General features: G+C 30.6%; 1 protein-coding gene and 1 long non-coding RNA gene across 3 annotated transcripts; one reads left to right on the top strand and one right to left on the bottom strand.

The window, feature by feature from the left end:
- The first annotated feature begins 354 nt into the window (after window positions 1–354).
- Window positions 355–2075, top strand: LOC114266926 (Eukaryotic aspartyl protease family protein). The gene has a single exon (XM_028207889.2). The coding sequence runs from the start codon at window positions 433–435 to the stop codon at window positions 1792–1794; it is 1362 nt and encodes a 453-aa protein (XP_028063690.2). The 5' UTR covers window positions 355–432; the 3' UTR covers window positions 1795–2075.
- Window positions 2076–5293: 3218 nt separating this feature from the next.
- On the bottom strand, window positions 5294–11303 carry LOC114266920 (uncharacterized). Of its 2 annotated transcripts, XR_014330746.1 has the most exons (3): window positions 11024–11303; window positions 5953–6054; window positions 5294–5833 (listed from the first exon to the last, which is right to left on the bottom strand). It is a non-coding gene; the product is annotated as an uncharacterized LOC114266920 (long non-coding RNA). The 2 variants fall into 2 exon arrangements; XR_003630814.2 differs by lacking the exon at window positions 5953–6054 and having other exon boundaries at window positions 11024–11269.
- Between the last annotated feature and the right edge of the window lie 727 nt (window positions 11304–12030).

The raw sequence follows: 12030 nt of genomic DNA, 5'->3' as shown, positions 1-12030 counted from the left end.
ATAAGGGTAAGACTTGGGGGTTGTGAGAAATTAATAAATGTTAAGGTTTTTTTTTTAAATAAAAAAATCAAGAAATTTAGATTTTGGTTGAGAGAAATTAATAAATGCTGAGGTTAAATTTTTTTTTATAAAAAAAAAATTAAAAAATTAGGACTGACATATTGGAGCTTTCACGGGCTTTGGGGATTAGAAACCCCCTTTTACTTAATATATAGTATAGATATTATGAATTATTAAGTATTTATATTTCAGGATTATTAAGTAATTAATTACCTACATATATACTATACGATTGTGTATACCGTATACTATACTTTCAATAACCAATCAAAACATACGTATATAGTCCGTCCTTTGCACCCATCCAAACTCTCTCTCTCCATCTTTACTCCCTCGTCACTCTCTCATCTCACCTCCTCCCCCAACACCACAATGGTACTACTCTACCGTCTCTCCCACCGACTCTCTCTACTCCCTCTCATTCTCCCTCTCCTCCTTCTATTCCCTGATCTCTCCACCCCCCAATCCATCCCCACCGACTCCCTCAAACTCCCACTCCTCCACCGAAACCCACTTCAATCCCCCTCCCAAGCCCTCTCCTCCGACTCCCAGCGCCTCTCTGCCCTCCACCGCCGCCAAACCCCCCGCTTCCCCATCGTCTCCGGCGCCTCCTCCGGCTCCGGCCAATACTTTGTCGATCTCCGCCTCGGCACCCCTCCCCAGCGCCTCCTCCTCGTCGCCGACACCGGCAGCGACCTCGTCTGGGTCACCTGCTCCGCATGCCGCAACTGCACTAACCACTCACCCAACTCAGCTTTCCTGGCTCGCCACTCCTCCTCATTCTCTCCCCACCACTGTTTCGACTCAGCGTGTCAACTCGTTTCCCACCCGAAACGCGTCCCTTGCAACCACAGTCGCCTCCACAGCCCATGTCGCTTCGAGTACTCCTACGTTGATGGGTCTTTCACCACTGGCTTCTTCTCCGCCGAAACGACGACCCTTAACACCAGCTCCGGCAAGGAAGTCAGGCAGACCGGGTTCAATTTCGGTTGCGCTTTCCGGGTCTCCGGTCCGAGTGTTTCGGGTCCCAGCTTCAATGGGGCCCAAGGAGTCATGGGCCTGGGTAATGGGCCCATCTCGCTGTCGTCCCAACTGGGCCGCCGGTTCGGCAACAAGTTCTCGTACTGTTTAATGGACTACACTCTCTCTCCTCCTCCGACGAGCTTTCTCATCATCGGCGGCGACCAAAACGACGTCGGAAAGTCAATAATCAAGTTCACACCTTTGCAAATCAACCCTCTATCTCCGACATTTTACTATATTGGGATTCAAAGCGTGTCCGTTAGTGGCGTGAAATTACCGATAAGCCCTTCCGTTTGGGCCGTTGATGATTCGGGTAACGGAGGTACCGTCATGGACTCGGGCACGACCCTGACATTTTTAGCCGACCCGGCTTACCGTACAATTTTAGCCGCATTTCAACGGCGCGTTAAGTTGCCCAAGCCAGCCGAGCCGACTCGCGGCTTTGATCTTTGTGTCAACGTGTCTGGCGTGTCTAGGCCGAGTCTACCCAGACTGAGTTTCAAACTCGCTGGTGACTCGGTTTTTGCTCCGCCTCCCCGGAACTACTTCCTTGCCATTGCTGACGGCGTTAAGTGCCTGGCGTTACGACCCGTTAGCTCGCCGTCGGGGTCCTCCGTTATTGGCAACTTGATGCAACAAGGGTTTTTGTTCGAGTTCGATAAGGACCGGTCACGACTCGGTTTTTCGCGCCACGGTTGTGCATTGCCATGATTCACCGAGTCACAACTCGGTTCAATTTTTATTTTCTTTTTTAAATTATTACAATGATTGATTGTTATTACTATTAAGTGAGTTATTACCCTTTTTTTGGTGCATTGTGAGAATTTGTTTATCTATTTGGAAATTGGACGTTGAACTTGTTTTTAAACTTGAAAAAAAAAAGAGGCTAATGTGAAGAAGAAGAGAAGTGAGATTTTTTTGGGCTTTTTTAATTGTATAGGATGATGATTTACATTCTGATTCAATTGGAACCTGCCTATTTTTTTATTGTATTTTTTAATCTTTATTTACTTATTATTTTTTATTTTTTAATGACATTATTTGCATTCAGTCACTTTCTCGTGATATTTTTTTTTTGTTTTTTTAGGGTACATTATTTTCTTGACAATGGCGTTGGCATGCAATTTTAAATTATTTATTAAAGAAGATGTTTTTGGGCAAGTAATATTCAAGTAGATAACTCAAGATGAATGACAGCTAAGATTGAAATTTGAGGGTACTAATCTTGCTGTTGATGAAATGCGTGAATGACGTTGAATGTTAGAGCATGATTCACCAAACATTGTAAATTTTTTTTTTAATAAATTTTTTAATTATTTAAAGTTGACTATATATTGGAAAATCTTTGAGTGATCCTTTGATAGATTCAAACTTGAATTTTTTAATTTTATCTCAATTTAAGCCTTTACAATACGGTCAAGAGAAGAATTAATTAGGAATAATTATAAGTGTAGGAAATGAGTTAAATGATTACAAATTTAAAGAGTTGCAAATGATTATCAATTCTGGTTGTATAAATGAAAATTGTGATTAAGACACAACTCTCACTTCACTAACACGTACTTGTATCCCCTTTAATTTGCAATTACTTACTCCATGAAACTTGTTTTTTATTTTTCATTTTTTTTTGAGAAAACATGAGACTCTTGTTAGAGCAATATTAATGATCTCAAAAATATTATCAAATGACTAAATGATAAAAGGGTTTCCTTTGACATTAATTCTAAACTCAAATGCATTATATGTTAATCTTAATTCATGTATGTTATTTGTAGGTGATTGCAATTTGATAGATTTAAAAATTTATTATGCAATAATGCGTTTATGTTGTGTTTGGTTGAGAAATTTGAGGAGAGATTTGAAAAGGAAAATAAAAAAAGAAAGTGAAATGTGAATAAAAAATACTTATATTTCACATAGTTTTACATACTTTTTTCCTTTTCCTTTCTAAATTCCTCTTTAAATTTCCTAACCAAACACAGTTAATGCGATTCTAAAAAAATGTCTTGTCAAAAAAAAAAAAAAAAAAACTACTAATACCGTTCGTGTTTTCCTTTTATAAAATGTATACATATGTTATTTGTGTTTTCCTTTTATAAAATACATGCATATATATATATATATATATATATATATATATATGTTGCATACATGCACTAAAATAAAAATCAAAATGAAAAATATATATTCAAAGAGTTATTAGTGGCTTGAGTGACAAAGAGGTGAGTTTGTCCGAAGGGATTGTTGGTGGGTTCTGTCGAAAAGTGGGGATGGTTGCCAGACAAGTAGGGTATTGCCAAAGCCGATGATGGTTTCATAGTGAGACTTTTGGAGTGGGGTGGTTGCTAGAGAGGAAGGTTGTTGGAGGGGTTGCTTTAGTGGGAGGGGAGTTGCAAATGGAGGGGAAGAGGGGAGCACATTTTTTTTTTTTTCACTTTTATTATTTATTTTATAAAAAATGTTGATGTCATTTTTTTGTTAATGAAGCTAGTTACCATTTTTTCTTCATATTTTTTTTTTTTGAACTTTTTTAAAAACAAAAAAATTACCAAACATGCCTCTGATGCTCTCCTACAAGTGAGAGTTTGTACACTATTATCACTTTCTTCTTTTTCATTATTTTGACCTCTTTTGGCATGAGGTTAAAAGTTATTTTTTTGACTTTTAATTTTTTTTAAGTCATATTATTTTTCTATTTTTTTAAAAAATTAAAAAATTAACTTTTAACCTACTTGCTAAAATAATCCTTTGTCAAAAGGATTTTTTTGTTTATTAAAAGGTGTATCCCTTATCTCTCTCTCTCTCTCTTAAAAATAAACTTCATTATGTGAATTTTTGGATTAAAAGGTGTCCTTGCCCATTTGTTGGGAAATTTTATTTTTACACATCTATTTACCTCTGTACACACACTTAATAATTTATTTTTTATTACAATTTTGTCTTAAAATAAAATTACTAAAGTGTTCTTGTCTTCTCCACCAAAACCTTAATTTTTTAACCCTAATCCTAGTTACTGCCCATCGGTGTTGCTGCCGCTATTACAGTTTTGAAAATTTGAGTTCATTGCAATCTCTTGATCTCAATACTAACCAATTGAGTGGGAATTTTCCTAATACATTGTTTATATATTTGTTTTCAAGAGCTTTTTACTATTGTTTTCAAGAACTTTTTATTACAGTTTTGATTTCACTGTTGAAAAGGCTATTAACAATATGTCATTTTTACTGTTTTACTTCTTTTTCTTCTTCTTCTTCTTCTTTTGTGTGTGTGTGTGGCTATCTCATACATGCACATTTTCACTACTATATAGGAATATTCTTTCAATTCAATTTTTTTTGTTTGTAGTGAGTGAATTTTTGGATCGATTTCTTAATATCTTTATGGTGATGTATTATTTGTTTGCTTGTGTGTCCCAATTTATACATATGTTTCATTTTTGTAGTCAGAAGATTTTTTTTACCAGGCCATTGCAAGAATGCTTGAAGAATTGCTCTTCACCAACTAGAGAATGAGTGTTAGTTTAGGGTTTCAATGTTAAAGAGAAGGATATTTTTGACAAAAAGGGCTGTGCATTGAGTAAAATTACAACATTTAAATTAATTGGTGTGTATATTAAGAGAGGATGTAGAGTGAGATATTTTGGTGTGTGGAAATAAAATTGCCCCCATTTGTTACAATAATATTTCAGACAAATTACATGCTACCCCCTTGACTATTTTTTTAGGATAAATTACAAACATACCCCCTGAGATTTACTTAAATTATAAATTACCTCCTGTGATTTTAGAAATTACATTATGCCCCATAAGGTTTCTAATTAAATAACAAATAGGTCCTTTTATTAATAAATCATCAAGTTAATTAACAGCATTTAATAATGTTAAAACTTTATTTTAATTAATAATTTAGATAATTTTATTATTGTATAGGTCAACAGTTATAAATTTTTTATTTTTTCAATTAATTCTGTTAAATAAATTTTTTTTACGAAGGTATTTGTAATTTTTCAAACCATAAGAGGCAATTCATATTTTAAACAAACCTATTTGTAATTTGTAATTTGTAATTTATCATTTTTTTTTTTAATTTTTCACTTGGCTCTTCATGTTTGATTTTTTTCCAATTTACACTTAAAAGGTAGCTTTTGTTCATACTATAAAACAGTCATATCAATTAATCTATCTTCTGAATTCAATTACGGATAAAAAAATTTTAAATTGGTAAATATAGGCAATTGATTCTAAGTTTAAATAATGTGTTGTTACAACTTTATAAAATAAAAGTTAGAAAAAGATCTGGAAGTAGGGTGCCTTTATTTACATATCGCATTTTATTTCAAGAGACACCACTACTGAAGGCACACCTTTAGTAATTTGATAAATAAGAAATTTGCTCAATACACACCATAATCTTACGTCTTTGCCCTTACTTACACATCCCACCCACGATCTTTCATCTTTACCTTTACGCACTTACACACCCCACCCACAATCTTCAATCTTCTATATTTCCTGTAATATACACGTCTACTTCAAAAACACACATGTTGTGAACGTCTCCCTCCATTCTCTGTTTCATTGTCATCATTCCAGAGGTTTGAAAACCAGTCTAAACCGGTCTCCGTTCATGCTAAAGACGACTTCACTCTATTCTCTTCTGGTTCACGACTTCACTCTTTAGTAATAAATTGACTTGTGTAGTCAACAAAACACTCCGATCCAACATTACTGCATTCCATGGATGCACAGTTCTGGAAAAAAAAAAAATAAAAAAAGAAAATTATTATAAGTGTTCGGAAATACAGAGTCTAGCTAAATCCAAATGTTCGACTGTTGAAAACAGAACAAATGCTATAAGTTCGGAACTTACTAACCGAACTTGTGGACTATGTTCGACACTCGAAAATCAAACAACTAGAACTTGTTCGGTTGTAGATAGTTGAACATGAGTACATTGTTCGAATCTGGGTATCTGAACGAATACAAATAATTTACTACTCAGCAAGTACACGAAAAAAAAAAAAAAAAAAACAAACAAACTAACCTTTTCCTGACTCCATTGTTCCAAACCAATATTGTCAGATGCATCCATTATTCAGTCCAATCAAAATTTTCAATAATATGTATATTTTTGGTTGTTTCTTTAAAGATTTTTGGTTTTTGGTTTAGGATTTTTTGGTTTTTGAGAGAGAAGATACGTAAGTAACGTTTGAGAAGAGGTGTGTATTGTATTCATTATTGTCCTTTATGGTAATTTTACATAAGGTGTGTATCACAACCCTTTGTCCTTTGTAGTTATTTTACATTAGGTTAATATTGTAATAAAAAATAAACTAATTAATGGTGTGCATTGAGATGAAAAGTGATGTGTAAATAGAGGCACCCCTCAAACTATAAGATAGGAAAGAAACCTTTATTTATTTATTTATTAGGTAAATTACAAATATATCCTTGAGTTTTGATTAAAATACAAATTGCTCCTTGTAGTTTTGAAAATTACATTTCACCTATTGAGGTTTCTAATTTCATAACAAATCATCATTTTTATTAATAAATCATCAAATCAATTAACAGTTTTTAATTATATTAGAAATATGTTTCAATTAATAATTTAGATAATTTTATTATTGTATAGGAGAGCAATTATGAATTTTATTTTTTGAATTTATTCTATTAAATAATTTTTTTAACAATAGGATATTCATAGTTTTTTAAACTATAAAAGACAACTTATATTTTAAATAAGCGTCAGAAGTGTATCTATAATTTACCCTTATTTATTTGTTCATGATTTGTCTTCATTCCTTGCTTCTTCCCAACTGTAAAACGCAGGTGTTTCTTTTCTTCACTCTCTCATTAAACTGGGTACGCAAGCCTTTAATGTGTCATCCTCTTTTGTGGGGGCTAAAAAATAATAGTTCATTATTTGATTCACAAGATCTATATTGACCAGTGATTTTTAGATTTTTCTTGTAGCCCTCAGTAATGGCAAGTAGGCCATTTTCAGCAGCTCGGACAGTCAAAAGAGCATTTATATATGTTAGTGCATTAACAATTTCCCACCTATCTCATCTCATTAAATTTTGAGTTAAATTATTATTTTTTAAAATTAACTTCAATATTTGATGTGTTGAGATTCTGGGTGAAAATTTTACCTCAAATTTTTGAGTATGCGCATGATTATGAGATGTTTGGCAAGCTTTTGGTCGTTTGGCAAATTGCCATTACTTATAAGTTAATTTTTGTAATTATAGTTTTTTAAATTATTGGTATAAAAAATTTGAAAAAAATTATAAATCTCTTTGGTACAACTTTTAATACCTTGTGAAAAAAATTGAACATGTTTGCTTAAATACACTGTTATACTTTTTTTGGTATATTGCACTGACCTCTCACTGAGTTTAGAAAACACATAATAAGTCTTATAAATTTGGATTAATTACATTAAATTCTCTTAAAATTTTAATTGACATAACATTTTCATTTTTATCAATAATTCAATACTAATTCATTTAACCTCATTGTCCCAATCCGATTTTAATAAAAAAGGATTTGAAAGAGTATTGATAAAGTGGGGTAAATTATAGGGTTATGTAGGTAAAAACTATCAATGTTAGCATAAACTATGAAATTGTATTATTAAAATAGATGTTTTGCTAACAAGTGTCCCGAGAGCACAAGTAAAAAATAAAAAAAAATTATATAATACACAACACTTTTTACTAAATTCAATCCACTTTAATTGAAATCAATATAATTTTTAAATATTTTTATTTATTTTTATAATTTTTTTTTACAAACTTTCTAATATTAAACAATACATAAAGGCACTTATTAAAATTGACTTACAATAGATCAGTTTAAAATTAAGAATTTACGTGTGAAACTAAAAATCTGATCCATTGTTATCCTTACGTATGAGTTGATGAATAAAAAGAGTAAGGAAATAAGGAATTTTAATGCAATTCACCTAATTTATTTTAACAAATTGCCCAAATACAGACAGCCTAGCAGTAATATTTGGTTTGCACATACAATGATGTCAGAGTTATTGCTTAGGAAGGAAGGTGGCTGGCTCCCAAAGAAGTTAATGGTCAAAAAACAAGAGAGAGAGAGAGAGAGAGAGAGAGAGAGAGAGAGAGAGAGAGAGAGAGAGAGAGATCATGTGAGTGGAATAAGTGAAGCTTGAGCTCTCCCCCAATCACTACAGCTGGCTTTGCTCCCCATTGTCAATTGAATTGAATATGCTTCTCTCTATAACAAGAAATTTGGCAACTTCTCTAAAGCCAGCCTCCTTTACAAGTGGGGACTGTTTGTTGCTTGGAGTTGTATATGGGCCATTGTAGATATAGCTAGCCATCGACAAAAATTGGATGTACACCCCCCTTATCTTGTTAGCTTATCAAATTCTCATTTATTTCTTTTTGTCCATGGAAAATAACCTTACATGCCATCATGTCATAGTAAAATAAAAAAATAAATTACACTCACCTCTTTTTGGTATTTAAAAGAAATATAAGAAATTTTATAATTTTACATAATTATATTAATATTTTTTAAATAAAATTAAATGAATCAAAACTAATATAAATAATATAAAAGTATAAAGATATCATTATTTTATTCATAAAATTAACGAATTATTGATAAAATTAAGAAGTATTATGTGAGTTAAAACTTGTAGGGCTTACTATTTTTTTTTTTAAACATAAAAGGAGATTAGATGATAAATTATAAATTTATTTAATTTAACCAAGTGTATAGTCTTTGACATAATAGATAACTAGAAAAATAAATCATGCAACTCACTTACTTGTAAGGCAGTTTGATTTAATTAACGGGTTAAATCTAATTGGCCAGAATTCCTATACTCCACTATGAGATCAATGGTTCAAATCTTACCACCTACATGTTGGTATTATTTCTCTAGTCAAGCTTAGTTTAATTTGATTTTATTTGACACGATAAATAGATACTTTAACTTCCCTTTTTCATTATGCTGCGATGTAGTTGAAATTATGATAACCACAACAATGAATCATAGTTTTGAATAGTGACCTAGTGAGGTTTTAGAGTGGTTTTAATGGGCTTACTAAGTATTCACATCTATATGATATAGTTGTGAACAATTCGTATAGTAGATTTGTCCACGTGACCTGATAACTAAATCCTAATAAATATTTAGAATTTTTTCATGTGTTTGTATTTATAGATATGATTATACAATGTGATTGAGTCATAACTATGAATATATATTGGATCACTCTCAAATAGTTGGTGCAATTTATAGATGCCGCTTATGGTATTTGTTTATTTATTTGCTTTTGAGACTATATCAGAATATTTGGTGTAGTATTTCTTTATACCTTATAAGGTAGTGAGTGGTTAATTAAGCTAAAATAAGAATAAAAGTAATAATTATGTAGAAGCTGTAGAATAGTTGTTTTTAATTTTTATTTTTTAATTGTCAATTTTTAATTTGAGAAAAATTACACTAAATAAATTTGTATCAAATCCTTTTACATTCCACTTGTGTTTTTATTTTTTTAAAGCAGCAACTCTCAATTAGCAATAAGAGGATGTCCTTGCACAGAATAATATGCTAAAATATTGCAGCTCCTCAACCCCCCTTCTTCTCCTTTAGTTGGAAAATGTAAATTTGTTCTTTTTATTATTTGTTCAAATTAAACTGATATCATGACTACTTGTTCAATTTGATAAGTATTACCTCTCTTTTTAATGTATATCCTCATATATATATATATATATATATATTTATTTATTTCCAAACTATTTGTTCAAACTAAATTGGATTGTTTGCTAACGTTTTTCTTTCTTGCTTTGTGTTTTTGCTTCAAAATTTTAAAGTTGAAACAAATACTCGTCTGCTAATTATTTTCATTTTAAAAAAAATGACAATGGCTAATTATTTACAATAATTTTTTAGAAATCTTTTTGAAAAAAAAGAAATTAATTTAACAAAAATAAATACCAAAATAAAAAATTTAAAAATTATGTTTGCCCTAAAAAAATTTAAAACTATTTATATTAAAATGACGAGTGTTTTATATATATATATATATATATATTTTTTTTTCACTATGTTAGTTTTTAGTTTAAAATTTTTAAAAATAGTGGCGCTAATAGTCCCTTCTTTTTTATTTTTTATTTTTAAAAGGACCCTTACTGATATATTTTTTTTTAATGACAATTATAATTTCAATTAAAATTACTATAATTGACACAAATTGAAATGGAACATCCATCCTCACGAAAACAATACTCAGAATTGAACACCCAACCCTCATGCTTCATTTGGTTTACTGGAATGAGTGAGAATGGGACGCAATGATCATTCCTTTGGCTTTTATATAGATTAACTATTCCCTCAAAATAGTGAATGATAATTCTCTTATGCATTTTGTCACTGTTTTGTTAGTCAACCAAACATAGAAGATGTAATGATCATTCTATTCTGTTTTATTGTAGTGAACCAAATACTACCTCATAGTCTATCATCCCTATTTATTCCAATTGTGTTTTTGGTCACCTACATCCACCATAATTCATCTTCATCCTGATAAAATCATTCTCATTAATCATTATCCATCTTCATCCTGATAAAATCATTCTCATTAATCATTCTCATTCATTCATATCTTATTTTACAATTTCTTCTGCTACTGCTACCGCTACTGTTACCCCTATTGCTATGTCCCATTTTTAGGCAAACGTAAAATAGCTTATATGATGTGGATCCACTAAAATGCTAAGTTTGTGTCCCAGGCTTATATATTTCTAACAAGTGATTAAAAAAGATTAAAAAATAAGAACATTCAAGGAGATTAAAAAATATTTCAGAACAAATAATATCATGAAAAATAATAAAAATAACTATGATTGATCAAAATACCTATCAAAATGATGCGATAGGAGACTACCTGTGTCCATGGTGGATATGATTTTCGTCATTCATAGGGTGAGATCATTGCCCAGTGTGTATCGGTGCTTGGTCTGTAATGGATCGGTGATGGGGGTGTGCAAATCTGGTAAGTTATGTTTTGGTGAGTGTGCTGCAAATTGTTATGGGTGGGTGTGTGGGGGGGGGGGGGTGTAATATTTTGGAAGAGGAATAATTTTGGTATTATGTGGAATCCTTAAGATTTTTATTGAGAATTCAAAGAAATGAGAAGCCTTTTAAAAAAAAAAAGAGATAAGTGCTATTAAGATCACCCTTTAAAAAAAAACAATTTAAAAATCAAACCAAATTTGTTTGTTTAGTTTCTTACCTCAGGATTCATTTTTTCGAAATTACACTTTTTTTGTTTTTTGTATTTGTTTGTTTGTTTGTTTGTTTATTGTTTTTTTGTTTTTATTATTTTTTTAATATTTTAAATAATTTTTTTAAATTTTAAATAAACTTAACATAAATACATTTAAAAAGTATAATATTTATAAAAAGTTCTTAAAAAAATTACTAAATACCAAAAATATAAAAAAATATTAAAATTCATTATATTTTTTTGTATTCTTATATATTTATTGATTTTTAAAAATATTTTTTTAAAAATATTTTATTTTTAGATACATGTAAGTAAAGTACATTTAAAAAATAAAAAAATAATTAAAATTTTAAAAATATTTAATAAAAATATAAAAAATATGAAAAATAAAAAATTTCAATTTTCAAAAAATTAAAACCAAATACAGTCAATAATTTTCAAAACTTTCAGGACATTTAAAAACAAAATAAAAAAGATATATTTTCTCAAGTATGTACTCCTTTCAAACCATCAATGAGTATCTAATCACCTTTTTTTTTTCTTTTTTTTTTTTTAAAAAAAATTATTCAATATTTCAGGAATACCACTTATTTGTATTATTTAATCAATCATCATTCAATGTGTCCCTCATATTTCCCGATCCCCTAACACAATACTCCACTTAT

The sequence above is a fragment of the Camellia sinensis genome, chromosome 5 (assembly GCF_055761805.1).
Source record: "Camellia sinensis isolate YWXY chromosome 5, ASM5576180v1, whole genome shotgun sequence".
Classification (NCBI taxonomy): domain Eukaryota; kingdom Viridiplantae; phylum Streptophyta; class Magnoliopsida; order Ericales; family Theaceae; genus Camellia; species Camellia sinensis.
Note: the sequence above shows the minus strand (reverse complement) of the source record. Positions and strands in the feature narration are given on the sequence as shown.

What these genes read in the sequence shown, in the direction of transcription:
- LOC114266926 (XM_028207889.2), top strand. Translation starts at nt 433, where the DNA reads ATGGTACTACTCTACCGTCTCTCCCACCGACTCTCTCTACTCCCTCTC.